Source organism: Hippoglossus hippoglossus, chromosome 8, assembly GCF_009819705.1.
Source record: "Hippoglossus hippoglossus isolate fHipHip1 chromosome 8, fHipHip1.pri, whole genome shotgun sequence".
Lineage (NCBI taxonomy): Eukaryota > Metazoa > Chordata > Actinopteri > Pleuronectiformes > Pleuronectidae > Hippoglossus > Hippoglossus hippoglossus.
In genome coordinates this window covers 9,412,498-9,439,947 of record NC_047158.1, presented here as the reverse complement: position 1 = coordinate 9,439,947, position 27,450 = coordinate 9,412,498, and the positions used below count along the sequence as shown (strand labels likewise).

Sequence of the window (27,450 nt, the reverse complement as noted above, 5' to 3'; positions counted from 1 at the left end):
AATTTAAAAACCACTCAAACATCGTACTGTATGTTCCTTGTGCGGTTTTTGGTCTCAACACCGCCACCACGTGGTAAAACGGCAGAAAGCACCTAAGCACTACTTCGCCCATAATGCATTGTGAAAACGTTGGTCGGTACCATCATTGTACGAAGGGGGTTTAGGGATTCTAAAGTTTCAAAGTAAAGTCCGGATTGCATTTGTCGTTATCGATTCTATACACGTGTGCGTTTTAAATAAGGTAAAATATCTGCACTGAGGATTCTTTCATATGTTAACAATCTATTTGCTAAGACGAGGCTGGTCAGTGCTGAATAATGGAGCCTCCTTTATAATGGTAGCTCCCGGCTCGTCTCTCCAGCCTTCCTTTTCCTACTGAAGTAGCAGCCATGAGGTAGGACCGCAGCCCAGCGCGTGATAAAAGTCATTATTTAGCTCTTAAAAACAAACATGTTAACCTCACACCGCCTTAATAACATCGGCGACTTCCTCGTTTATCGACACACAAAGTTTAAACCTCTTTGAAACATTAAAATCTCTTATTTTCACGTGTCTCAGTGTGACACGATGTAGCAGACGTGGAGGCCATGTTGTAAACCCGGCTGCCTGTTAGCTTAGTGCTAGCTGTGCGGCTAAGGGCCACTCGGCTCTCTGATTCGGTGTAATAACTCTGTAAATTAACAATTAAACGAGCCACGTCAAATCCTGTCGAACACGTGGAGGCAGAAGCTGTACGTTTATTTGTGTGCTGTGTGTCCCGCAGCATGCTCAGGCTCCAGAAGAGGCTGGCCTCCAGCGTCCTGCGCTGCGGGAAGAAGAAGGTCTGGCTGGATCCTAACGAGACCAACGAGATCGCCAACGCCAACTCGCGTAAGTGGAGCAGCAAGTCGTCTTTCAGTCTGAATATCAGCGTTACATGTTCAGTTGACTGTGACAGTGAAATCCCTGCCAGCAGCTACCGGCTCCTTCTTTGTAAAGGCTCTCAGGCTCCAGCACAGTCACATAAACGTGTGGTAGCCTGGTGCCTAGAAACTAATCCACAGTGGTTAAGGAATGAGTGGAAAGGTCTGTGTGGAATTACTGATTGTCTTTGAGGTGAACTCATTGAAGTACAGCACCATTACAATAGGCTGATGGCTATCTTTTTCACATTGCAGCTTAATAGTGTCAGATATGGTCTGTTATTTGACCTCAAGTCGTGTAAATACCCTCCTCTTTAACTATGTCTGGGCTTCCTGTTTAAGTGCGTGTGAAATCAAGCCAGAGCTTGGATCACGGTATCTGCAGTTTAATGAATATAGTCCCCTGTAAAAATACAGTCAATGGCTGAATAACTTTTAAAATACCTTAGATGTCATTCAGAGTCTTAAATATTTTCTCTTGCTTGAATTTTATGATCATTTTCATTAATCCAAGTGCCCACTTGATGACACTGAATCTGACCCCCGGTTCCATTAATTTATAAGTGTATAACATTATGAATCAGTGTTGAAGTTCATTTGAAATTAATTTTCTCCCTATATTGTCCCTATTGGTTTTCCATCGTGTTTTAACACTGTGTGGTTCATTGTACAGTGTGATGGAATAATTGACTTGTTGAACCCTGCAGAAACACGATGATTGAGGCTTAATAAAGGTTAAATGACACAATCCAAATTTAGCAATAGATCCACATCTCTTGATCTTTGAAGCTCTTATAACACAAGCTGTTTTCAGATGTGACCCATGGGTAAAATCTGATGAATTGGCTAGAGTTTACCTGCAGTTTGCCCAACACACAGTTAGGGTTAAACATGATTATGTTCACAGCACCCAGACGCCGGTATCAGCTCTTAACACCTAAAAACTTGCCATTTTTGTCTTCTGTGTGTGTCACTGCTTTTTAGCCCCTCACTCGGGACATTTGCTTTCAGTCACACATTCACCTCCTCCGGAGAAAATGGGGAGGATCTGTGGAGTTCAGTGCATGTCTGAAAGCAGCTATAGTGTATATGCTGTATTGTCCTGATCTCAAATAGCAATGTTGTTCATATAATTAATGAATAGCTCTAGTTGTGTGGTAATCACATTCACAGCACTGGTGTTCTGGTCTTGAATGTTCTCTTGGATCATTACTGTTTGGTTGATAGGAAGAATATAATGTTATTATTGTGGTGTTATTCAGTGTATCCCTGTAGCTCACCTGTTTCTTTCTGTGTTCAGGCCAGCAGATCCGTAAACTGGTGAAGGATGGTCTTATCATTCGCAAGCCTGTTACGGTCCACTCCAGGGCCCGCTGCCGCAAGAACACACTTGCACGCCGCAAGGGAAGACACACTGGTGTCGGTGAGTTGAAACTGTCCCTGAGCTGATGTTTGTACGTAATGTTTATCGTAACTTAACAGAACATGTTTTCAGATTGCCAAATTGCAGGTCAAATGAAAGAGGAAACCATTAACAAATTTTAAGTTATACCACTGAATTGATAAATTGAGGAATCTGAGTGAGACAGTATTTACTGATATAGTGACCAGTAGTATGGAGTAATTGATGATGGCGATGAATGTGTCCGGTAAAGTTGACGTATCTACTTAATTTATTTTCTCAGGTAAGAGAAAGGGTACTGCCAATGCCCGTATGCCAGAGAAGTTGTCCTGGATGCGCCGCATGAGGATCCTGCGTCGTCTTCTGCGTCGCTACAGGGAGTCCAAGAAGATTGACAGGCACATGTACGTTCATGACTTCCTGTTGTTGCTCCTTTTGTTGGTTGTGTCGATCTGCTGCTGATGTACAATGATGGATTATATTAAAATGAGGTTATTTCAGGGGAGCTGAAAACATCTTGAATTGCTTTTTAAAATTAAACATGCATGTTTATAACATTTAATTTTCTGTTAAATGTTGGGGAGGATGAACTTACATTCTCATAGAAACTTTTTTTTATACTGCATTTATTCCCCTTTGTGGCAATGGGCTCCTTTCACATTAACAAACTCTGAAGGTGTTTGCAAATGTTAAACTGAACTCAATTACACCTCTAACAACACTGGCGTTGTAGATTCTTAAAAAGTAACAGTCCTCTGCTATTACTTTGTGTGATCTGAATTTTTGTTGATGCCCTTTTCCCGCTCTGCTCTCCCTCAGGTACCACAGCCTCTACCTGAGGGCCAAGGGTAACGTGTTCAAGAATAAGCGTATCCTTATGGAGCACATTCACAAGCTGAAGGCAGACAAGGCCCGCAAGAAGCTCCTGTCGTAAGTCAACACCCAAACTCCATTTCCTGTTTCCAGAACTTAAATACAACCGTATTAGACGGCTGCAATTAGATCATTAAGGCTCCCAGTCATACACTTTAATGGGCATTCTCATTATGCTCTAAACTAAGTTATGTGTGGCTCCACACTGTAAAACGCCTTTGCACATCACCAATATGTGAGCACTGTTTTTTGTGCACCAGATTGCTTGGGTTAGTTCACATCAGATTTATTATTGAAAACTGTTTCCATTATGAACATGTGTTGAATTATCTGAACTTAAAGTTGCAGCAGAACCATGACTTCACGTTTTCAGTATTTGTAATCAACTGTTGCTTTCTCCCTGCCTCTCCTACAGCGACCAGGCCGAGGCTCGTCGCTCCAAGACAAAGGAGGCCCGCAAGCGCAGAGAAGAGCGTCTCCTGGCCAAGAAGGAGGAGATCATCAAGAACTTGGCCAAGGAGGAAGAGGCCAAGAAGTAATCTGGCTCTGTCCGTCCTGCCTGACTCTGCCAACAGTCAAGTTGTGACAATAAAAGTGTACATAAAGACACCGATGGTCTCCTGTGCTTTGTTCTCTCAAAATGAAAATATGTTATTAGCAGGAAATTATTGTGGAGGGGGAAAGCAAACCGCTCTGGTCTACAAGAGACTTTGAAGCCAAAGTGATTTTTTTTTTATTTTTTTTCTCCTTGGCCTCAAGTAATTGCTTTGGCATTCTGCATTTGGCTGTGCAGGGGGTTCCAAATATCCATGAGCAGTAATTGTTTTTCTTTCAATAGTTGTTAGAACACAATTTATCAGTTGGATGGTCCATGAAAAGTGGGAGAGATTGTGAAAGATGGAATATAATGTGAATCTTTTGGTCCTTAATGACTTCAAGACCGCCACTGATAAAATGTTAATGAAGACGATCAGATGGGCGGTTTGCACTGTATATACCCCATTCACTCAATGCTAACTTCTTTTATAAGGGTTTCCACAGGGTTTGAAAAAGTCTACAATACTAATATTGAAATTTGACATAACAGACGTACTGTGTAAATATGTCTGGTTCTCATTTAAACCATTTTGCTGGTATCCAGTGGTCACAGCTGGAATTGAACATCTAAAGGTCTGATGAATAGCTGCAGACATCGTGTCTATTTTAGTTATGTGTGAATTGGTAAAGACTTCTGAGAATATGTGTGAAGTGCTTTGAGGTCACATTGGGATGTGTTGGGACTTTTTCATGTTGGGACCACATGAACAATCTAAAGATGATATAATCATTTGTCCCACTAGGGTCAAATTTGCCATGTACCTCTGCCATGGCCCAACAGTCTCTTTAAATTCAATGTAGCTGCACCATATTACACACATTTATAGATATAAGTCTTCTAAATATGCCGAATTGATCTGGCAAGTGAACCGCACCAGGAGTTTATAAGCTTCCCTGAGACATACCACATCCGTTCAGCAAGTTTAATGGAAATATGTTCACTTATTTTGTGTAATCCTTGCAAACGCACAGGGATGAAAACATATCTTTGGATTTTTTTAGTGTAGTACCAGAGTTTGGTGTTTCTACTGAATGTACAGTCTGATGGCAGCGGGAAGGAATGGCCTGTGATGCCTCTTCTTCAGATAACTATTACATGGATACATAGCATGAACATATATGTTGATTCTATGGCCTGTACATGTTTTTATATTTTGCCATTATAATAGAGGTGCTATATACATTCCTGTATATGTAATCCAACCTGTGCTCTAATTTAATGGTTAAAGCATATGTCATGAAGCTGTTGTATTTGCAGAATTCTTTTGGGACTGATGATCCGAGATTAGACATTTGGTGAATCAGGTGGATCAGTCTGTCACTGAAGAAGTTGTGAGTGCTGGCGTCCTGCAGGGGGCAGTACTGGTTATCCACATGATTTTCATCTCCTACCACCTCCACAGGGTCAGGGGGCATCCCAACTGTGGTGATTCCACATTTCACTCTTATTAGCCCCTCTGAGTGTCAAAGTTTCCCCTGGTTCCCGCTGCTGTTTGCATCATACAGTTTGCCACAGATTGAAAACGTACCTGTTAATTTAACTATAATATTACACACTCACAACTGTGATCATCTCCACTCAGGCTGTTAGAAATTGATTTGTAATACTTTGGAACGGGAGGTCCCTTGTGTGCATTACAGCCACAGCAGGAAGTGTAAATTATGCATGTGGCCCTCTAAGTGGTTGTGTGTGTGGCACACAGTGTGCCCAGTGTGGCCCGCGGGTCTGAGCACGAGGGTGAGTCCCGGTGTTTACGTGAGTGTTTTGGTTGTGTGAGTGTTTTGAGAAACATTCAGATAAGGCACCAGACCTCATGCTAAGCAGCTGTGGAATGCAGCAGGATCAGCTGTTCCTCAACCACATGACCCCATTACTGCCACCCTCAGGCCTGCCTGTCCCATCACACCTCCCAGTGGAGCCATTCACCAGTTCTCAGCCAACGCAAGTGGGACAGGACGTGATGGCAATTTCAAGGGGCTGACAGCTGGAGAAAGGCCAGAAAATGGTTCCATTAGGTGGAGTCCCAGGGCTCATATTTAGAAAATGCTGGTAAAATGTTCAAAACTGTCTCAAAGATTCAAAGTTGACCCATATTAGGTTACATAGGCTTAATTTAATACATTATGTGATGTACTGTACTTCTTGTGTGTACACAAATGCTAAATGGTTTGTATTTATATAGAGCTTTTCTAGTCTTGATGACTACTCACAGCGCTTTACAGTACAGTTTCCCCATCCACCCATTCACACTCACATACAGGGGCCATTCAGGGTTGGGACACTTTAGCATGCAAATGGGGAATACTGGGATTGAACTGCCGACCTTCTGGTTGGAGGATGACCGCTCTTCCCCCTCAGCCACAGTTGCCACAAGGTGAAGGTAGTGTAGCCTCTGTGTGGTCAGGGGTTGTAGGCAGTAATTTTATGCAGAAATTAAACAATAAGGCTGTAACCGCACAAAATTAATTATAATTTTTTTTTGATTAATCAATGAATCATTCAGTCTAAAAAACTACAGAAAATGTTATTCCTTTTTAGCTTTTTCGTCTGAATGAAAGTCCTGTACCAAATTAGTTAGATTTTGTAATTTACATTGACATTGACAAACAGCAAATACTAACATTTGATTGATCGGCTTGTTGATCAAATCATTTGATGACAGATGTTCTGCAGATCAACTAATCAATCAATCAGCCAATCTTTTCCGTTACAGGTGAAAGTTGCAGGTTTACATTTTGTATTTTATCTCTACATCAATCTATGGAGTGTAACACGGCAGAAAAAGTGTTACGATATGTAAGGATCTTAATGTGGCACATTGGTGTCATTGATTTAGTTATTAGTGTGAGTTTTAATGTTATTGTTGCATATTTTTGTCTGCTACTATGAAAACAAAACCTACTACGTTGTTTTCCCTTGTGTAGAGAGAGAGAGAGAGTAAAATTGCAGTTGTTGACATGGTATTTTATTTACATTCTTGATGCTGTTGTTATTTAGGAAAAAATACAAAATGGCAAGTGTTAGACAGCACAATACTGTCCCCTGTGTAGTCGTCTGTTTCCAGACCTTGACCCATTTTCCCCGGCCCCTCATCAGTCACCTGTCAGAAACTCACACTCATACTGAAAGAGAGCACGATATCCTGTTTCTGCACGATATCCTGTTATCAACTGTCGTGTACGAGCAACAGGACTGAGTCCGTTTGCACAAGGAAACAAGTGTTTAACCATAAACGATGTTCATATTCGTCCCCTGTTTGGCAGCACACCTGTCCATTTTTGGTTTGAAACTCAGAAACATAGCTTGATGCCTGACAGGAAGCTCATTGCTCTCTCAGGGGAACTATCCTTGTTCAGAGACGTTGCCGACAAACGTTGGCCCGGCTCACATCCTGCCTCTCATGTTTTTCACGTCATGAATAGTCCTGCAACCTGCGTCAGAGCCGAGGCAGAGCAACAGCAGAGGCCTCCTCGTTGCAGCAGGAGCAGCTCGCATGAACAAGGTGGAAGAGGGGGAGGACAGACTTATAAGGGTCTGTCTGGGTGACAATGGAACCTTTGTCCTCCTCTCTGACTTGTGATTATGTCACATGGGCTCTCTAGGGGAAGTACTTTGTTTCCCCTGCATCGAGTCACCCACCCCATTAGCGCCTGCCACCCTGAAGCATGCAACGTTCACACTGTAGAGACAAACGTACATTTACCCTGGACTGTGAGCGCGTTTGTCAACCGCCAGCTTTGCAAATACAGGAATTAAAACCATTTTGTCACAAACACTTATTTGGGAGTGTCCAACTTTGCGAACATGCAGAAACGATTAAATCGCGGACCATTGCAGAATATATGATTTGTCAATTTAGTCTTCTCGATGCTCAATAACAAATAAATCACAAAAAGGCAGCCACTAATTACACAATCGTTCATCCATCTCAACACGTTTGTCAATGCTGAGAAAAAGAGAGATGCTGAGAGCTTGCTGAGGACACAACGCTGAGAAGTCCCCTGTGCCACAAGATAAGGAAGGTGATCGTGAAAAATCACTGCCTTGCTTCTGATGTGGTTAAATAGCTTTAGATGGAGGCTTTACACGGAAATGGCATTGTCTGTAATAAGCTAATGACAGACTGTTGCACGCGGGAGCAGCAGGACGGTCTGTAATGAGGGGAAATCCAGATGAGAGCTCTGGACATCGGCCGCTATAAGCAAGGTGTTTTCTGCTTTACCTCGTCCACAGAACACTCCAATTATACTGGGGCAGTGGCTGCTTTTTTTTCTTGCCCACAGCCTTGTTATTATAGCGGCGTTTCCATGCTGGAGAAAGTCATTCCCCCCCCCACCTCCACATTTTTCCTCACATTCCTGCTCGCGTCCCATGATGCATGAGAGGTTGTACATATGTGTGTTTTCCTCCCCGGGGCCTTGCTCACAGCTTGTTACCGCTTCTCAGATCAGGATACATTCAGAAAACGCTGGTGTGGTGACAAACAGGAAATTGTCTTCGGCTTCCTCAGTCTTCATGGCCTCGTGAGGACGTGTGCTCGGACTGAAAGGTTGCGTTTGACTCAAATATTTATAGTCCCTCTTGAGGTCACGCTGTGTGCAAAACCCAGATGGTAAAGTAATTTAGGACATTGGTTCTGCATGCTGTGACGTGTTAGACGTGTGCCATCACAAACATATACCACACATTCCCAATAAGCCAAGCTGCTCTCAGGAGTCACCAGATCTGCTCTTTACCGCCACCAAGGAGGTTCTCACCCCTGTCCGTTTGTTTGTTTGTCAGCAAGATCTCGCCACAACTACTGAGTGGATTTCCACGAAACTTGGTGGATGGATGAGGTGTGCATCAGGGAAGGACCCATTAAATTGTGTTGCGGATGTGGGTCAGGCGGCGGATCCTGGAATGTTTTTCCCACATGTAATATTGGGCCTTTTCCAACATTTCTACCGAGAATAATTCATGGATATATAGATGAAAAAAATTAGGCATGTTTAGGGGACTGATATTTATGAGTGAATTCAAGGGGACTGTTGGGCCTGTTGTATCAGCTCTACTGAGTGCCATAGTTGGTTAAGGAGCCATTACATAAATGTAAGCAGGTTAAAAGCAGGTGAAGAGCATCTTTTTCTTTCCTCGACAACACTCTGTTTTTATTGATACCATTAGACATTAGTTGAACAACCTTCTCAACCGAATACCCCCTGTTTACTCTCTGGTCACAGCAAAGGGGCCTCAAACAAACCAAACAAGTTTCCTGAACAACACTGACCTCTGCCAAATTGAAACTTTCCCAGGCCTCCTTGTGTTTTGGACCTTGTGTGTGAGCGTCAGGTGGCGGCGTTGCTATGGCACAGCTCAGCTTACTCAGCATGCCGTTACTCGGCACGGGTACTTTATTGCGAGGGGCTCAGCGTGGAGTTTTCCACTCAAAACTAAATCAGGAGGGATACACGCAGGAGGACAGGGTGTGGTCATCTATTTGCGGGTGTTAATTGCTAAATTCATCCCATATGCTCAACATATTTCACATAATTCTCCTTGAGCTTAACGTCCAAGTCTTAATTATCCTTCCACCGCACGGCTTGCGACACCGAGCACTTGAAGCCAAACAGCCGATGAGTTATGACTCTTCTGGGCACCGGCTCCCCAATCTCTTTGTGCTCTTTTGTCCCTCGCTCTCTCCGGCCTCCACCGACTTTCTGCTCCTCTCGTTTCCATCTTTAGTTTTTTAGTCAGTTCCCCTGTTGATTCAGCCGGCAGTGCTGCCATGTTAGGAACAAGCGCCCATCTTAGCTGAGTGTGGACTCCCCCCGACCCCCTCCCGGGCTCAGTTTCTGAGTGGATACAGCTGTCAAAATTTGAATAAAAGAAGTGTGTGTGTTTGAGTTTTGAGCATTAATACTCTGATTGGAAAGGGGGCCTCCGCCTCTCTACTGTTCTTCCCCTATCTGATTTTCAACAAGGTTCCTTTCTCACACACACACACACACGCACACAAGTCAAGAGGCAAACTGTGGGCTAATTCAGTACTGGGCACTCGTGTTACTGCCTGTTTTCTGTGCGAAGGGGAGAGGGGCTTAAGGGGGTGTGGGCGGAGGACGTGCTGGGGGAGGGAAGGGAAAGCAGAGAGGCATGGCTGAGGCTCCGGGGTGGGGGCGGAGAGCAGAGAAGGAGCTCTACAGCTTTGGTACAACACAGCGGAAAGTAGGACTGTGGAGTTTGTCTGTGTGTGTCTGTTTGTGTGCGCATGGGGAAAAAAGAAAGGGTGGACCACGGAGGGATTGAAGTAGGATGTGGAGCAACGCAGGATCGGGATCATCTGGACAGCAACGGGAAGACAGGGCAGACAAAGTAGAGGAGCACAGAGGACTTGCCTGAACAAGGGGCAAGGGGAAGATAATCTGATAACTGTGGAGGCGTGCTCTCACTCACCATAGGAGGGTTTGAGCACTGAGTCAAACCAGACAGACAGGAAGGAGGGTGGGAGAGAGAGGAGGAGTGAGGTATAAAGAAAATATAGAAGAGAGCAAGCAAGAGAGGCAAAAGATTGACACTCTTCAGAGAGAGAGAGAGAGAGAGAGAAAGGGACAGAGACAGCCAGCTGAGGAGGTTGAGGGAGGAAATGTGAAAACAGAGGGAGGGTGAGAGAGAGCAGACAGCGGCTGGTTGTGAGCTTGTAGGTGAATTGGGACGGAAGGTGAGGGAGGGGGGGGCTAGTGGGAGGTCTGCAGGAGGGGAGAGGTATGAGGGGACAGCTCTTGAAGACACTCGTCTCCCTGATGATCACCCTCCTCTTTGTGGGGACCCTGCTGACCACTCTCATTTGGTACGTGTTCAACGAAAAGTAAGTGTGTGACTTAGATAGAGACACGCGTGCGCACACCCGCGCGCGCGCACACACACCTCAGTGTTGGTGGGGGCAGAAGATAAGATAAAGATGCATGCTGGGATAATAATGGTAAAAGATGCTGATCAAACAAATGCAGATATAACTGGTGATGATAAAGCGGAAAAACGGAAGCTTTATGAGTTTTTCTTCTACTTGTTTTCTCCACACTTTGGCCACTTTTGTTTTCGCACGTGTGAAATGACTTTCGTGTCGAGAATAAGAAGCTGATTTAGCCCTTTATTTCGCCACTTTTCTTTTTTCCCCCTCCTTTTCTGTGGCCTTGAACATGTGAATGCATCTCGTATGGATGTGCGATTTTTTTTTTATACTAAGCACATTTGAGAATTGAGTTACCGATACATTTGGAAATAGCAGAGTTTTTTTGTTGTCCCGAGTCTTTTGTGGACATGATGTACACTTTTTGTGATGTTAAAATTATGGCGCTGAAAAACCAAAATCAGAACCAGCTTTATTTGCCAAGTATGTGAACACATACAATGAAACTGACTCTGGTTTAGCATTGCAGTTAGTGAACTGACACTTAAGTAGACATACAGCTACTATAGAGGCAAAGACAACATAGAACTGAACATATAAGTTGAAGAAATGAACTAGAATGGGACTCAGTAGAGGACATACCTCCACTAAGGCCCAACAGTCCCATTTTGAAACCACAAATTAATTCACTAGATACTGATTTTTATTTGGGTCTGCACCAAATTGCACACATAAATATCAGTCCCCTAAATTTGAAGTTTGAATTATTCCTCTCTGACCAACACTGCATCACAGGTGCACACAACCCAGGGTCACACTCTTGAAGACTGTCGGGAAATCCTATTCCTTTTTATAAACATAAAAAACAGGAAGTTGGGATGGTACATATGTTTGGATTTGAGGAACATCGACCACAGACATTACAACACACACGCAGACACAATGAGACCAAAGTCTCCTGGTGAAAAGTTGCAAAGAAGCAAAGGTCTCTGCTCGAGAGTTTGTACACTGGTTGTTCATTCATGGCAGATGAAGCTGAACGACTTACCACTGGTCCGCTTATGTCGGATCCCTGCAGACGCAGAAGGGTGTATGATTACCAAGGAGGTTATGTTTTCACCCCTGTCAGTTTGTTTGTATGGTTATTTGTTAGCAAGTTGGATTACCATGGAACTTGGTGGAAGGGTGTTGTATGGATCAGGGAAGAACCCATTCAATTATGGTGCAAACCCAGTATTATAATTTTTTTACATTCTTATATTTTGCGAGATGGCTTATTTCAACATTTTCAGTGTTTTCCCAGGGAATCATTTTTTTTAAAACTATAAAAAAGATCAGGCACATTTAGTGGACTGGTATCTATGATTATATTTATATTATTTTTAAAAGAAGTGTCACACCAAACAATCACAGGACAGTCGAGTGTACCATTGCATTGAGGTGATGCCTATATCATCAAGCCAGTGCATGGGGACTGTCACTGTTCAAGCAGGAGCAGTGTGAATGTGCTGTGAGGCTGCAGGTCTGTGCATTTTTCCTCATTTGTCCTGTTTGTGTGTTGTTTGCTTCACAGTAGTGTGCAACCTCAAAAAGTGCCTCCTCAGAAAAAAAGTGCCCCCCAGCCCGCTGACCCTTGTAAAGGCTGCAGGTGAGAGCAAACGCCGCCACTGCTTCTCCTCATACAACCTTACCTTACCATACACATCTGACAGTGTATTTCAACATGTGTGTTTGTGTTACACAGGGAAATCATCGACAAAGTACTACAGCGTTACTCTCCAACCTGGAAGAGGCGAGAGGACAATTACCAAAAATTCAGGTAAAACAGAAAAGACGACAATCCCCTGGAGATGTCAGTACGCTGTCACATTCAAGATAAACTGCTGATGAAGCCACACTCATCACAGGCGCATAAATCACTTTAGCCGAGTTCATTCGTTTTCAACTCTGGTGTCACAAATCTTAAAACAACATTGTCGCACCACTTTTCCTAACAAGAAGATTGATGCTGTCACTAAACAACCCTTTTGGCTTTAACCATGCACGACATTAAATCCTGTTTGTTCTCGTGTGGCAGTTGTTTTTAGAGAGATTCCAGAACAGCATGTACACAGCTTGTTTCCTTGATAAATTAGGAAGCAAGTATACTTGCTCCAAAATGTTTTAGCTTCAGGGCCCTGGTTTACAATTGTCGCAAACAGTTGAAGACGATATTTGCAAAGTAAATGTGACGTCCTGGTTAAGCAAAAATAGAAAGAAGAACAGATACCGTGGAAGAGGAAGCAGACATAGAAATGTTGGTAAAAGCAGGGGAACGTACATGCAAATGTCCACCACATGAATGAAATGTAACACGCCACCACTGAAGGTTACGTAAAAAAAACACTTTCACTCACGTAGGAAATTGAAACCTTACATCTCATCATGTAACTGACCTGTTACAAGAATAGTTTTCAAGAATAGAGTGGTTAAAGGTGAAATGTCCTTTAAAGAAAAAAGATTCTTTACATTCAGTGTGCTGGTGTTTTCATTCAAAGTTTTTGCAGCCAGACAGTCTTCATGTTGATTTTCTTCAAAATACATTCAGATAGATCTAACGCTCCCATGGTCAGATATATAACAGTCACTACTAGATGATTGGCATAAGGCACTACAATGTAGATGCTCACTGTCCTGTGTCTTCCCCAGATCTCAGCTCAACAGCAAGTGCCATGGGTTTGACAAGGCCATTATCACCCAGGCCAACACTCCAGTGGGGTCCAAGCTCGTGTACGACGGTGAGAAGAGGAGGAGCCTGCAGGTGACCCCGGAGGTTTTCAGCACCTTTACGAAGGTATGTTGTTCGTCATTTGCGCAAAACGTGTAATATTTGATCGCAGTGATTATTCCGTTGCGACATGTGAGTCGACACGTTGATACACTCGACACAGCACGGTTCAATTTTACACAGACAGAGAATTCCAACCCATGAATGGTGAACACGTTTTTTTACTGTGAGTGAAGTAAATGAACAAGTTTTTATTTCAACAGTTCTATCTCATGTCCAACAGAGAGACAACACTGATCTTCTAAAATAAAAGGTATTCTCGTTAGAATTCTTTTAGGGGAAAAAGTAAGACTCACAGGGGACTATACGCCCCTGCAGTTTAATGTATATGATAATCAATTTTCAAGTTTTAAAGCTTACTCTTATGGAAGGATTATTCAAACCCATAAAAACATTTTTCCATCACTGAAGAATCCACCTAACTGACTTTGAAGTACTGTACATGACAATGATTACAGTCGTATCATTCGTTGGAAGTAACTCAAAATATAAAGGTTGTGAATAAAATTAGGGAGTTTAGACTCAAAGACGAAAAACACTGATGAGAATAAATATCAATATGAGCCCACTTACTATTATTTGAAACTAGCTTCACTCCAGGAAAGAGTTCTTATCGTACATACCTCTGAACTTATTGACTGAAGGACATTGGCATTTCTAGTGTCACGCTGCTTTACGACTAAAAAGGGCAAGAAATTAGATAAAAGATAATGTAAAGTTCAGAGAGGCGAGAGGCAGTTTACAGCGTGTTCTAGTGCATAACTGAATCAGATGGGAAGACGTAAATCTCCTGAAACACAGGATGGTGCAGATTCACTGAAATGTTTTTTGCTTTGAAGGCGATTTGTCAACTGTAAATGTCCAACATGCTGCATGAATTTTGTTCAGTTCATGATGTGCAAATGTGAAAGTCAGTGAGAGCTCGGGTCAGTTTCTCAGCGTTGATGTCATTTTCCTGTTTCTGTACACAAAATAGCGTCTCAGGACACATCTGCGGTACTTTGCGGTAACTGAATTCACACCTACAATGCGGCTCCACCCCCTGATCACTACCGCCCAGACGACAAATACACAAAATGTTGGCGTTTGTATACAGGATAATTTGGCTTCATTTCTGGATGGTGGGAGGAAGAAGAGTTTTACCCCTCATGTCTTTTCATCACATCAACAGATTCAAATAAATAGATAAACATAGTTCACCCATAAATTTTTCAGTAAAACACTGAAGTGTCTTTAAGTGTATTGACAGTGGTTATCTGTAGTTAGTGTGTGCACTGAATGGCTGCCATAAACAGCTGGACTTAATATCTACAGTTTTAGAGCAATAAAATGTCATATTTTCCATAATCACTATGCAAACATTTATCCAACAACAAATGCTCTGCCACCGAGCTTTACTTCCTGCTACAGACGCAGGTCTTGAGGATGTGGTATTTGTTTATGTCTGTTCTGCTCTGCAGTGAGTCTGGAACGTCTGAAGAAATTAGACAAAATCTCATTTCAGTGGATCGTTCACTCCAGTGCTGAGAGTGGAGAGAGTTCACAGCCTCTGAAGTCTGCATTTCTAGACCAAATATGTCATAACAGGCTGACGAGGCCTGTTCTGTTTCAGACTCTCTGTCAAACAGGGCTGAGGAACGCAGCCGCTTCTTTTGCCTGAACCTGTATCGTTATCAGTAAAACATAGCTTCAGTGTCCTGCATGCTGGGAATTTCAATTTGACTCTGAACATAATGCTCAATACATAAACCATATTCCTCACCATGATGTAAATAACATATCTGTAAACTTCTGAATACTGATATGCGGATTCAGATGTAATCTGGAAAAAGATCAATACTATTGTAATTATTTGCTTATTATTTGGGCATTTTTTTAAATCATTTGACTCTCAAGCGATAACAGAAAATAGTCTGAGGCAACTCAACCAAAGAAGGGACCTTAATCTTGTACAGTAGCAAAAATAAATCAATTCATGTTAGCACACGTGGCTGCTGCAGGGGATTTCCGTCTTGCATTGAAGAGGAAACAGATCTGGCTGTAGACTTCCTATTCATTATGCTCTCAAACAGAATCCTGAAATTAGAATTAACGACACTCTTTTCCACTGCTGCTGATCGCAGGAGCGTCCTTTCTCAAATAAAACATGGGACACGTGTGCTGTGGTCGGGAACGGAGGGATCCTGACCAACAGCAGCTGTGGGCAGATGATCGACTCAGCTCAGTTTGTCATCAGGTGAGAAAGATTTCTAGCGGACTGAAGGATTGATGACTGATCAATGTTGATATTCCATCTAACCTTCTCTGTATCGTCTTGAATGCTCGTTCAGATGCAACCTACCTCCTCTGCAGAACGGCTACGAGAAACATGTGGGCACCAAGACTGACCTTGTGACAGCAAACCCAAGCATCCTCGTGGAGAAGTGAGCAAGACGATAAATCTCACACACAATCTCACCGGATGATGTTCCTCTTGTTGTGGTCCTTCACATCTGCTGTTTACTTTCAGGTACGGGGCTCTGATGGGGCGTCGGCGTCCGTTTGTGAAGAGCCTGCGCAGCTACGGAGACTCCCTGCTGCTCATTCCCGCCTTCTCCTACGGCCACAACACGCCCGTGTCCCTGCGGGCCGCCTACACCATCGAGGACTTTGAAAGCCCCACACGGCCCATCTTCTTCAACCCCGAGTACCTCCAGAGTCTGGCCGTCTTCTGGCGCTCCCAGGGCCTGAGGACAGTGCGGCTCAGCACCGGCATTATCATGGCAAGCCTGGCGCTGGAACTCTGCAGCAACGTGCATCTGTACGGGTTCTGGCCTTTCAGTAATCACCCACATGGCCTCCACGCCCTGACTAACCACTACTACGACAACAGACAAACTAAAACGAAATTTCACGCCATGCCGGCAGAGTTTGACCTCTTGTTGCGGCTGCACAGTCAGGGCGCGCTCAAGCTTCACCTGGGAGACTGTCAACCCGGTGAAAAGTAGTTCCCTGGATCCGGGAATGACACCAAAGTGCCTTCTCACGACGAAGCCAATCCCATTTCATGCACTTTTAGTTGACTGGATGGATCTATTCTGGCTGATGACAAGTGCAAGCAAAGTGGGTGATCGGGACGATCAGCAGCTGAGAAATTTGCACTGAAATCAAAATGCAACAGATTGTAAATGTTCTGCAAACAGCCTCATCGTGTATGTACAACTGTATTTATTAACACAAACGCTCCAGCTGGAGTCTGGAGGGAAGTATTTTTAACTGGGAAGCCTTTGTGAGGCCTTTGTGAGCGTCTACATTGTAGTGCCTTATGCCAATCATCTAGTAGTGACTGTTATATATCTGACCATGGGAGCGTTAGATCTACCTGAATGTATTTTGAAGAAAATCAACATGAAGACTGTCTGGCTGCAAAAACTTTAAATGAAAACACCAGCACACTGAATGTAAAGAATCTTTTTTCTTTTTTGTTTCAAGGACATTTCACCTTTAACCACTCTATTCTTGAAAACTATTCTTGTAACAGGTCAGTTACATGATGAGATGTAAGGTTTCAATTTCCTACGTCAGTGACAGTGTTTTTTTTACGTGACCTTCAGTGACGGCGTGTTACATTTCATTCATGTGGTTGACATTTGCATGTAAGTTCCAACATTTCTATGTCTGCTTCCTCTTCCTATTCTTGAAAAATATTCTTGTAACAGGTCAGTTACATGATGAGAGGTTTCAATTTCCTACGTGAGTGAAAGTGTTTTTTTTACGTGACCTTCAGTGATTACATTTCATTCATGTGGTGGACATTTGCGTGTAAGTTCCCCTGCTTTTACCAACATTTCTATGTCTGCTTCCTCTTCCTATTCTTGAAAAATATCCTTGTAACCAAGGTCAACTGAGGGAGAAATATGTGTTTCTCGCTCACTTAAATTACACAAATGCTGTTGTTGTTTGTGGAAGTTGTACTCCACACCGCTGACACTGATGCTGGATGTGATTCGCACATGAAGTAAAGGGGGGGGGGGTCGTGCCCCTGTAGCCTTTACTTCAAACCACAGAGGACCGGTGAGGCTCGGAGCCAAGGCCCGAACAGAGACGCCACAGAAAGAGAGGGGAATTATAACACTAGCAAACACACGGTTGCTATGGTGAGCTTGCGTTCAGTGTGTTACCCCCTTGTCACCGTGGCGACAACACATGGATAGGTACTGTCACAAAGTGGCAACATATTGGTACAACGTTTGAAAACAAGTCCTTTTTTTTTGTTGCTGTCAATGTAGAATTAACTGACTCCAATGCGAGGTGATACAATGATTGTGAGCTGTGCACTTTGGGTGAATCTGTTGCTGACAACCTGTGGGTAAGCTCTCTTCACAAACGTACGCATTAAGTCTTACCAGCGAGAAAATGATGATGATGAACTCGTGGCGAGCCTGTTGAAAAATCATGTCGTGATTGTTGTTTTGAACATTTGGGAAAATGAAGTTAAAGTGAATAAATATTTATCAGAAAAAAGTGACTTGTAATCAGTGACTCGAAGGGAAAAGCGCTCCAGCCCGACAGCAAAAGCTTTTTTCCCGACGTCTGTGTCTTTGAGCCATTAAGTGCCTGAAACCTGCCAAGATGTGTCATTAGAATTCAGTAGTTCTACTCACAGGCAGCACAGTGAGTGCTTCAGTGTTTATTTCATGGCTGGAACCACATATGATCCAGTTATTTAATATCATCATACTTTTATATGCATTCTTGTATCGATTCTCTGTTTTTGGTTCACTTCTTATACCATTTTGAACCGGAGGTAAGACATGTGCAGATGTATTTGCAAACACATGAACACATCGTTATGTTCCTGTTCATCATTAGGCCTCTTGTTTTTCCATACAGCTGTGGTATCAGTGGCGTGTACTCTGCTGCAGGGCATCATCCCACACTTACCATGTGCACAAGACATGCAAACATCTGGATGATGCCGTGGCATAAACAAAACCTCCCCAAAAGAAGGAATGAAAAATACTGGGTCACTTTTAGTTCCCTTCTTTTTTTCCTTCTTTTCCAAATTCATTGTAACATGTTGTGTGCAGCGTCTCTGCTTGGGGTCAGTGCATCCGGCCAATTAGGCCATTAATGGGACGAGATGTGTGTTTCTTTGTAGAGGAAAGAGGCTGCCACAAGCTGCCATCGCTGACATTTTGGTCATGGGATTCCACTTATATCGGCAGTGACCTCGTTGTAGATCCAGCTGCAGCACTGGGCTTGTTCCCACTGACTCGTCTCTCCGGGGGAACGTTTTTTTTTTGTTTCAAAACATACTGTCCAGTTCTTTTCATCTTCTCACTGTTTTCAATTCCCACGAACACTGAATGACTGCATTGTCAAGCTGGATTCTGTTACGTAAAACCAGTGGCTACTTGTAACACACACTGCAGATGCTCTGTCTCATCAAGAGCTGAACTTCAGCTGTCACCCAGTGACAAACAAAACAGCCCCGGCTGACGTGAGCCGAAGTGACGTCCCCTCAGTCTCCTGCGTCGCTCCTGCCAGTGAAGCAGCATCAGCTCGTGTGTCTGATAGGACTGCAGAGACCCCCTGCTCTCCACCAATTAGAATCAGGAGCGTGTTTCACACTGACAAGATGAACAGGACAATACTGTCAAGGGTGGGAAGCCTTTCATTCATATCCTTTTCTTTTCTGGAGCCAAAACAAAAGATGCAGAGACTTAATTCAATATGTATTTCTGATTTATTTCATTTTTTTTCTAGGAAAATAGGTCTTTTCACATGCAAATCAAATGTATTCATTTAAGAATATGAAAAAAAAAAAGTCTTTGCCAGGGCATACCGGAATGGCACTCGAGGAAGTAAACTTTTTACAAAAAGGCTTAGAAAAAAACACACAAAACACACACAGATGCATGTATGAATCAGAGTTTGTACTGGTAATAACACTGGTTTTATTGACACATCCCACATGGGTACCTATATAAGAAACATGTAGGGAAACAGCACAGTCTCTTTTCTGAACACAGACGTTGTTTTACAGAGACAGACGGACGCTGAGGGTGGACGTAGTGGTATCCCTGATGAATAGACCCATTTCATCTGTGATACGACCAGTTTTTAATTCTCTGACTGAGTTCAAACACATTAAATCACAAGGGAATAATTGTCTCTCCCGCTGTTAGTGCTCCCGCTGTTCGTGTTCCAACACTGTACCTGTGAACAGCAGCATCACACCTGCACTTATGAAGAATACATTTCTCCAAAGGTGTGTCTGCGCTCAAATGCATACTGTGTCTGTCGAGTGAAACACATCTCAAATGTCGGTGACTTTTGTCTTAAATTATCTTTTTTAATATCGTTTGCAAAAGAAAATGTCAAACTACTGCCCAGTGTTCGCACTGCCAAGGAGGTTATGTTTTCACCCCTGTGCATTTGTTTGGTGGGAGGATGTATGATGGATCAGGGAAAAGATTTTTTCCCCCTTTCCTTACATTGCAGGCATTTTTCATCACTTTAATATATTTCCAAGGCAATAATTCATGGATCTTAGGGAAAACACATTTAGGGAACTGTTATATGTGTGAAATGTGGTGCAGCTTGATTGACTGTTAGGTTACTGTTATGCCTTAGCAGACATGTATGCTCTTCTGAGTGCTGTTCTAGTTAATTATACAGTGCTGTTGTTGACTGGAAATCCTTTCAGAATAAAAGGAATGAACACAAATACAAGGAATGTGCCTGTAGGAGTAAATTACTGGTAAACCTGAAGGATTAGATGCTTAACATGTGTTGAGAAAAAATCCCTTCCTAATAGGCCCAAATCCTTATTTATCATTAAGCATTGTCTCAAAGGTCAGAACTTAAACTTAATGTAAGACTATCAAACCACCAGAATCACACCAGACAAGGCATTTGTTGTCAATGTGTTTCTCTAAAAAGCCCCGGTGACATGTTGGACGTCACATGACAGCAACAATATGCAGAGGAGAATAAACCCTTGTAAAAGTATAAATAAAAGCCATATCTGTTCAGTGAACACTCTTTTTATCTGAATGGAGAAAAGACACAAACACATCATCGTGCCACAGGGTAATTCTTTAGACCTGGATAGCTGCCAGAATCCCTGACTTTCCCATCAGGTACAACAGTTGTGGAGATGTAAGGCCCAAACTGACAGTGAAGACGCACACTTTTAACAGATGGAGTCTTTGAGTTCCCACATGGCCCCTCCTCAAAACTCCCCTTCCTCACTGTCTGAAGTGTCGAAAGATGTCGCCCTCCTGTGGCTCCAGCTGCTAAACCAATGCTGCTTGTTAACCAATCACTCTTCATATCTTCCACGATTCGCTTCAAATAGTTTAGTTGGCAAAACTTTATTCACTGGGGAAAGATTTAATAAGGGCTGACTGGCCTCCAAGGGGCGAGTGTGACTCTGACTGGGAAACTATCAGCAAATCACCAGTGGCTTATTGGGATCCGAGCAGACGTCTGAGGAGCCAGTGTCAATCACTGCTGTGGGGATTTGCTGACTGAAGCGGTACTGGTGATTTATGTCTGCTGCCGGCTGGGCATGTGTAGCAGACATGTGGTGCCTGGTGGTGAACACACCAGTCTGACTTTGATGAATCAAACACCATGTTTATGTGAAGGAAGCCACATCACTGTGTAAGGCCTCACAATGGCGGTTTGTTCACTCTTGAGAGAAAGATGCTGATCTTTTTTTCCAGATAAGATTTAATATATAAACATGTGACACTGTGTGTCGTCTTTTCAGATCTTGTTTGGAAAGCTTCCGTGGGGCAAAGCTGGGGACTGTATCAATTACTTGGCCCTTTTCATGTCCTTTCCCATCAGCCACTTTGTCTCCACACACTGTTGTTCAGCAGATCTCAGAACAATGTTGGAAAAGGAGAAGCACTGTTTATTAAAAACACAGTCGGGAGGGTTGCGAAATACATTAAATACTGATACGTCAACATACAAGAAAGAGTCTGGCCTTTTTTTCTCTTCAACATCATTAAGTCACTGTAGCCGACATATTATAAAAATATACTATGTCATATTTCACATTTTTTACAATTGGAAGGCAATTTAAAACACAACAACCATAAATATTCATACAACTAATTCATAAAAAAAATTATAATAATGCTTGTATTTGCCTTTATTTACAAAAAGCCTTTGGAAAAAGGAGTGTTTTCATACAAAACACAGGCTTGAACATAAGAACCAACTCCAGTTTGGAGTTTTGTTTTTTAAATCCCATTCCAAAAAGCGATACACACACAGCAATACAAAAAAACGAGTGGCTTTTACAAAAGGGTTGGTCTCACGTAGGCATATTTCCACAATTGGAGTAGCATGGCCACAGTATTCCAAAGCTACAAACAACCCGGCTTCATAGCAGCCTAGCAGTAAAATCTTGGCACTGACACTTGCATCACACAAACAGTGTTTGGTCTCACTATACTATAGAAATGGCTTTGTACCTTTTCCATTACAAGGTGGTGATATTGCAGCCTTGTGCATCTAACACTGAACCCATGGTGCTGGGAAGACTTCATTAACACAAGGCTTTCTCAATAGAAAAGGAGCGCTACAGCTGGTTTAAGTGTTGCTGGATGGGTAGCGTTGGCGACTGGTTATCTACTCTGCAATATAGGAAACCCTGTAGAGGAAGCCACCAGGGGGCAGTCAACTACAAGGCAGAGCTGCCTTGTTCAATAGCCACTGAAGAGCCACAGAGGGAAACTGAGAACTTCAAGAGTAAGGTATTAAAAACAGGATTTCTTATGCACCTTGTTGAAAAGAATGTTTTGTTTTTTATAAAACGTTCAGATGTAGACTGGTTAAAGAGCCACCTGCTGTACTCAGAGGTTCCTGAGCAGCAGCTGGAGACATTTACACACCCAAACACTCGGGAGACATTTAGAAACATGCTGTCAAATACAAAGTCACAGCAACGCAACACTGTGATTGACGCTGGAGAAAAAAGCCAACACAGAACATGACGGACAGGACAGGACACAGCCTTCAGGAAGGTGATGTTCTCGCTGCATTAGGAAGTTGCTGCTTTCGGCGCTGACACTGAATTATGCATCACTTTATTGCATGTACGTGGTAATGACGTCCCTTTGTGACGCCTTAACGAGTCATTTCTTTTTCTCCCCAGGGCGGCATTCGCCTTTGTATTGAGACGACATTTTGATGTCATTGCATTTTCACGTCCTAAGAATTAGGATGCCAATGTGTTAATGGATTCAGTGTCTTTGCAGAAGAGCGGCAAGAAAATGAGCTTAGCCAAATCTGGGATCAATCTGATTTGCGAGGGAACTCGGAATCTCACCGTCATTTTTTGAAGCTCAAATCCCTAGGAAAGGATGAACGTTAGACAACAGAGGTCAATAATCTGCTTTAGGACTCAAGGAGAATGAGACATGTAAACGACAGACTGTAGCCTCACACAGTTTGTGTTGGTGTGATGTTTCAAGTTACACAGTGAGCGCCCAGACATGACAAGTTGTCAGCTGCAACATCACGGTTGGTTTTTTTACACACCTTAGTGCACAAACACACATCTTCTCCAGCTTGCAGGATTCTTTAAGGCATAGCGGTGTTTAAATATCCAAGAAAGATTGCAACAGCTCATCATCCAACATCTATCGTAATATATACACACGGTTTAATACATGTCACTCTGGGGTTAAATCCATACGGAGGGTTTTCCCTCTCCTGATTTGCTGCTGCTGCTGTTGCTGCTGCTGCCTCCTCCGCTGCTGCCCCCTTTGCCGTGTTTGAATTTATGCTTGCGCTCTTTCTGAGGCTGCGACTGTGGCTGAGGTTGGGCCTGGATGATGTTACTTTGTGGCTTGTCGTCCTGGTTGTCCCCGAGCTGCTCCTCCGCTCGGTGCTGCTGACTGTATGCCTGGATGGCCGCCTCCAGTTGCTCGTGAGCTTGCTGGATCATGTCTTTGTTCAGGGCCACACGGGCCTCCCCTCCAGTGGGGAAATTATCCTCATTGCTGCCAAACTGCTGCTGCTCCTCTTGGGCAATGTTTGCCCGGTTCTGCTTGCACGCCATTTTGGCGTTGCTGAGGTCTGTGTAGGGCATCTGCTCAGGTTTGACCACAATGTTATAGCCAGGTGGAGCAGATGGAGTGTTCCACGAGAAGGGGTAACCCACGTAATCAGCAGCCCCATCTCCACCCACCCCTCCCTCAGAAGTTGCCTCGGGCCCTGGTCCCCCGACAGAGCCCTCCACACCTCCGTTGGTGCCAAGTAAACCCAACTGGTACTCGTCCTCCTGAGGGGGGCAGCGCCGACGGCGAAGAATGTCACAGATGGAGCCAATCCCCAAATGGAGCATCTCCCAAATATTGAGCGTGAGGCAGAGGACAGTGACGCCATACATGATACGCAGGAAGATGGTCTTCTCTGTAGGCCGCGACACAAAGCAGTCAACGCTGTGAGGACAAGGCTGCCTCGAGCACACGAACACCGGCATCACACGGAATCCGTACAGCAAGTACTGGCCTGCAAGGAAGCCCGCCTCTAGCACCGTGCGGGTCACCAGCTGCAAAGCATAGACCCTCATCAAACCCTCGTCTCGAATGCGTTTGCGTCCATCATGCCGGATTTTGGGTCTGGGTGCGGGTTGCAGTGGATCCCGAGGCCTTTTAGGGGGCTCGATCTCTGGCACTTCATAGATCATGGGATCATCCTCCTGGTCCTCCTCGGTCTCCTCGATACCCCGGTGCTGCCGTGCTCCAAAGCAGATTTTCCTGGGCTTCCTGTGAGTGTAACCACCTCCTCCTGTTCTGACTGCAGCAGATCCCCCTCCTCCCTTCGCTTCATCTAATCGTGCAATCTTGTTGATGGCGTAGCCCATGTACATGAGAGAGGGCATCGCCACCAAGATGATCTGGAAGACCCAGAATCGTACGTGAGACAGAGGGGCAAAGGCATCGTAGCAGACGTTCTCGCAGCCAGGCTGGCCCGAGTTGCAGACAAACTTGCTCTGCTCATCGTAGTAGATGGATTCTCCCCCAACGGCGGTGAGAACGATGCGGAAGACGATGAGCACGGTGAGCCACAGCTTCCCCACGAAGGTGGAGTGGTTGTGGATCTCCTCCAGCAGCCGCGTGAGGAAGCTCCAGCTCATGGTGTCGCTGGACAGTGGGGCAGACAGTGTCCCTCTCTCACCTGTTCACAGACTCTGCAGAAGGTAAATGGGGAGAAAGGGGGAAGAGAAGGGGGAGGGAAAAGAAAAAACGTATGAGCTCACAATAAATTCTTTTGAAATGTGATCAAAGCAACTAGTAAGATTTGTCCGAATGTTCCTCATCAGACTTTTATCCCTGAGGAAAAATGTAAAAAGGCGGAGACATAATAATTGCCTCAATTAAAATGAAAGTTCAAAGCTCAAAGCTAAAAAATCACTATATTCTAAATTTGATCTGTTGCTTCTTGTGGCGCAAACACACACACACACGCACACACACACGCACACACACACGCACACACGCACACACACACGCACACACGCACACACACACACACACACGCACAAACACAGAAGATGGGGCTCAGTGCCACCGAGAGGTTGCTGTCAAGTTCAAGCTTTTTAGGGAATTAGAAAACCAAACACGCTGGAAAGAGGATATCGGTGTTAAAGAAATACCATCAAGCGGCACTGAGAAGAGGGCGAAATAATCCAAATGGGGAATTTGCTATCGCCAAACACACACTCTTTATTTAACAGCCTATCTCTTCTTGAAGAAATAAATCCTCTTAGTGAGCCTTCTTCTGTGCGAGGTGCAGTTTTCAGGATTGTATTAACTTGCCTAGTTTGTTCTGTTTGGGAGGTAAATGGCATTGTGCAGCTATATGTGCATGTGCAATAGTGTGTGTGTGTGTGTGTGTGTGTGTGTGTGTGTGTGTGTGTGTGTGTGTGTGTGTGTGCACGTGCGTGTGAGCACAGTTTAGGAAGAGGGATATGTTGCCTATGTAGGTTAGGTCTGGGCTCCAGGCAGTCCTCCCAAACCAGCAGAATCAGCAGGTGGCACTGGCACAAACTGTTGGAGCGCGGAGACAGCAGACCCACATTAGCTCAGGCAGTGGAGCTGAACCCAAACACTGCTGTCCCTCAGGGCGGCTTTGAGGGATGAGTATGACACCTCCACAGAACTTTCCCCCCCACTCATGGAGCTGCTATGGCGCTAGACGCAGAGGAAAATCCAGCCATGAATACTAGCTTAGGTTTGGGGTTTAGAGGGCTTCCAGGGGACGATATCCTTACCAAGCAGGTTGAGAGCTTATAGCATGAGTGAGCTGGAGGAAATGTAGCTGGAGGAGACGTCTCAGGCAGCAGCTCCCAGTGCTGCTCTGTGTCTCCAGGAGGAGCAGAGAGGGCGGGACGTTTTGAACAAGCCTCGCTATGAAACATATGCTGGGTATTGATCATTCTGACCATATAAGGCCATGCCTGAGCCACAGCAGCAGGATGTTGGGAATCCTTGGGAGATTCCAGTGCACGCTGCCTACAATCAGTATCAGTACAATCATGTATGAAGAAGCAGCACATGGTCGCAGAGGAGCGAGGAGCACACAGAGTCAGAGCAGTTGCATTACATCATTTTATTTTTTACATAACTCTTACTGGGCTGCACAGTTGTCCTTTAGCAGAAACATTCAAAGTCAATCCCATTTTGTTAGGACACATGTTTTGTTCCCAAGGGTTTGCTCACTTGTCACCGTCCACTTCAATTTTAATTTCTTTATTCTTGTAGCAGATTATTTTTAAGTAATAATATGTGTGTCCCCCCCCCGAGGATTAATGAAGTATTTCTGATTCTGATTCAGATATATTTTGCCTGATGTTTTCCATTCCACTCTGTTTTTTGTTCTTTATCTGGAGTTTTCTGTGAATCTGATTCTGACAGTGAAGATGTAGCATCTGTTAAAATAGTTGTATGTGAACCATATTTGCTTTGGCTGTGTTTAAATTAACCTTAAAACCTTTGACATATACTTGTCTGTATGTTCTGTATGTGTTTTTTCAAAAAAACATTAAAACCAAAGAGCTCATGTTTTTTATGCCTCCTGAAATAGATTCTACATTGAATACACATTTCAATTTAAATCTTAAATATTTGGTATTTTTTTAAACTAACATTATAATAATAATAGTAGTAATAATAATAATTGAATGATGACACTTTATATCTGTGGCACTAATATAGGGTTACAAAGTCCTTCACAAAATGGGAATATAACAACACAGAACAGAAAAGACAGAAGATAACATTAAAGAAAATATTAAATATCAGTCAAGTCTGTCCTAGAAGAAATACGTTTGAAGCAATAGTTTTAAAACGTGTTAAGTACTTGAACTTGATCCCTTGAGCTCCTACAGGCAGCTTGTGCTCCAGGAACTGTCACATTCCCTCCCGACCAGGAGAGACGCTCCAGCTGCTGCTTTATGTGTTGTTGTTAACACAGAGCACACCTCGGCCTGAGCCTAATACTCCCGCTACAACAGGCACATGTAACCTGGCATTTTGCTTTCTCATCCGATTTGTGTCTGCGAGAGCTAGTGGGGCAGTTGGGGGTAGGAAGCTGACTCTGTGCATCAAGCTGTGCCGGGTGACTCAGCTTCAGCAGCAGCACCCAGACAAAGCATGGCAGCTTTTCTCTTTGATATAAACAATGAACAGACAATTGGTGGAAAACATGAAAAAAAACAAAAAAACAAATCAAAGTCAGAAAAATACACAGAAAACTCCCTCCAGTGTAATCTCACAGGGATTTTACATAATGGGAGACTAATGAGCTTTGAAAGGGAATTGCGTTCGGGATCAATGGCTCTATAGTCATCGGCCCAAAAGGTCATCACTGTGTGATCGTGGGCCATCAAAACCTCAGTGTCTCTGATACATCTGAGCCTGTGACATTGCTGGTAGCCCTACCAAACAG

At 43.8% G+C, this 27,450-nt stretch overlaps 3 protein-coding genes across 5 annotated transcripts in view; 2 read left to right on the top strand and 1 right to left on the bottom strand.

The window, feature by feature from the left end:
* The first annotated feature begins 266 nt into the window (after window positions 1-266).
* Window positions 267-3,787, top strand: rpl19 (ribosomal protein L19). The gene is made up of 6 exons (XM_034594599.1): window positions 267-394; window positions 764-870; window positions 2,203-2,325; window positions 2,588-2,708; window positions 3,124-3,234; window positions 3,593-3,787. Exons 1-6 carry the CDS (start codon window positions 390-392, stop codon window positions 3,714-3,716), a joined length of 591 nt encoding a protein of 196 aa, XP_034450490.1. The 5' UTR covers window positions 267-389; the 3' UTR covers window positions 3,717-3,787.
* Window positions 3,788-10,339: 6,552 nt separating this feature from the next.
* st8sia6 (ST8 alpha-N-acetyl-neuraminide alpha-2,8-sialyltransferase 6) lies at window positions 10,340-16,604 on the top strand. Of its 2 annotated transcripts, none has more exons than XM_034594586.1 (7): window positions 10,340-10,601; window positions 12,235-12,309; window positions 12,406-12,480; window positions 13,350-13,494; window positions 15,612-15,724; window positions 15,819-15,911; window positions 15,998-16,604. In XM_034594586.1, the coding sequence occupies exons 1-7, from the start codon at window positions 10,519-10,521 to the stop codon at window positions 16,473-16,475; spliced, it is 1,062 nt and encodes a 353-aa protein (XP_034450477.1). In that variant the 5' UTR covers window positions 10,340-10,518; the 3' UTR covers window positions 16,476-16,604. The 2 variants fall into 2 exon arrangements, with proteins under 2 accessions (XP_034450477.1, XP_034450476.1); XM_034594585.1 differs by having other exon boundaries at window positions 10,402-10,619.
* A 6,417-nt stretch (window positions 16,605-23,021) lies between these two features.
* Window positions 23,022-27,450, bottom strand: part of LOC117767042 (gap junction gamma-1 protein) — a 48,888-nt gene continuing 44,459 nt past the window's right edge. For both annotated transcript variants that reach the window (XM_034594580.1, XM_034594581.1), the window contains exon 2: window positions 23,022-24,691. In XM_034594580.1, coding sequence (XP_034450471.1) covers window positions 23,180-24,637 — 1,458 coding nt within the window. In that variant the 5' untranslated portion in view covers window positions 24,638-24,691 and the 3' untranslated portion in view covers window positions 23,022-23,179. The remainder of the gene's footprint in view (window positions 24,692-27,450) is intronic.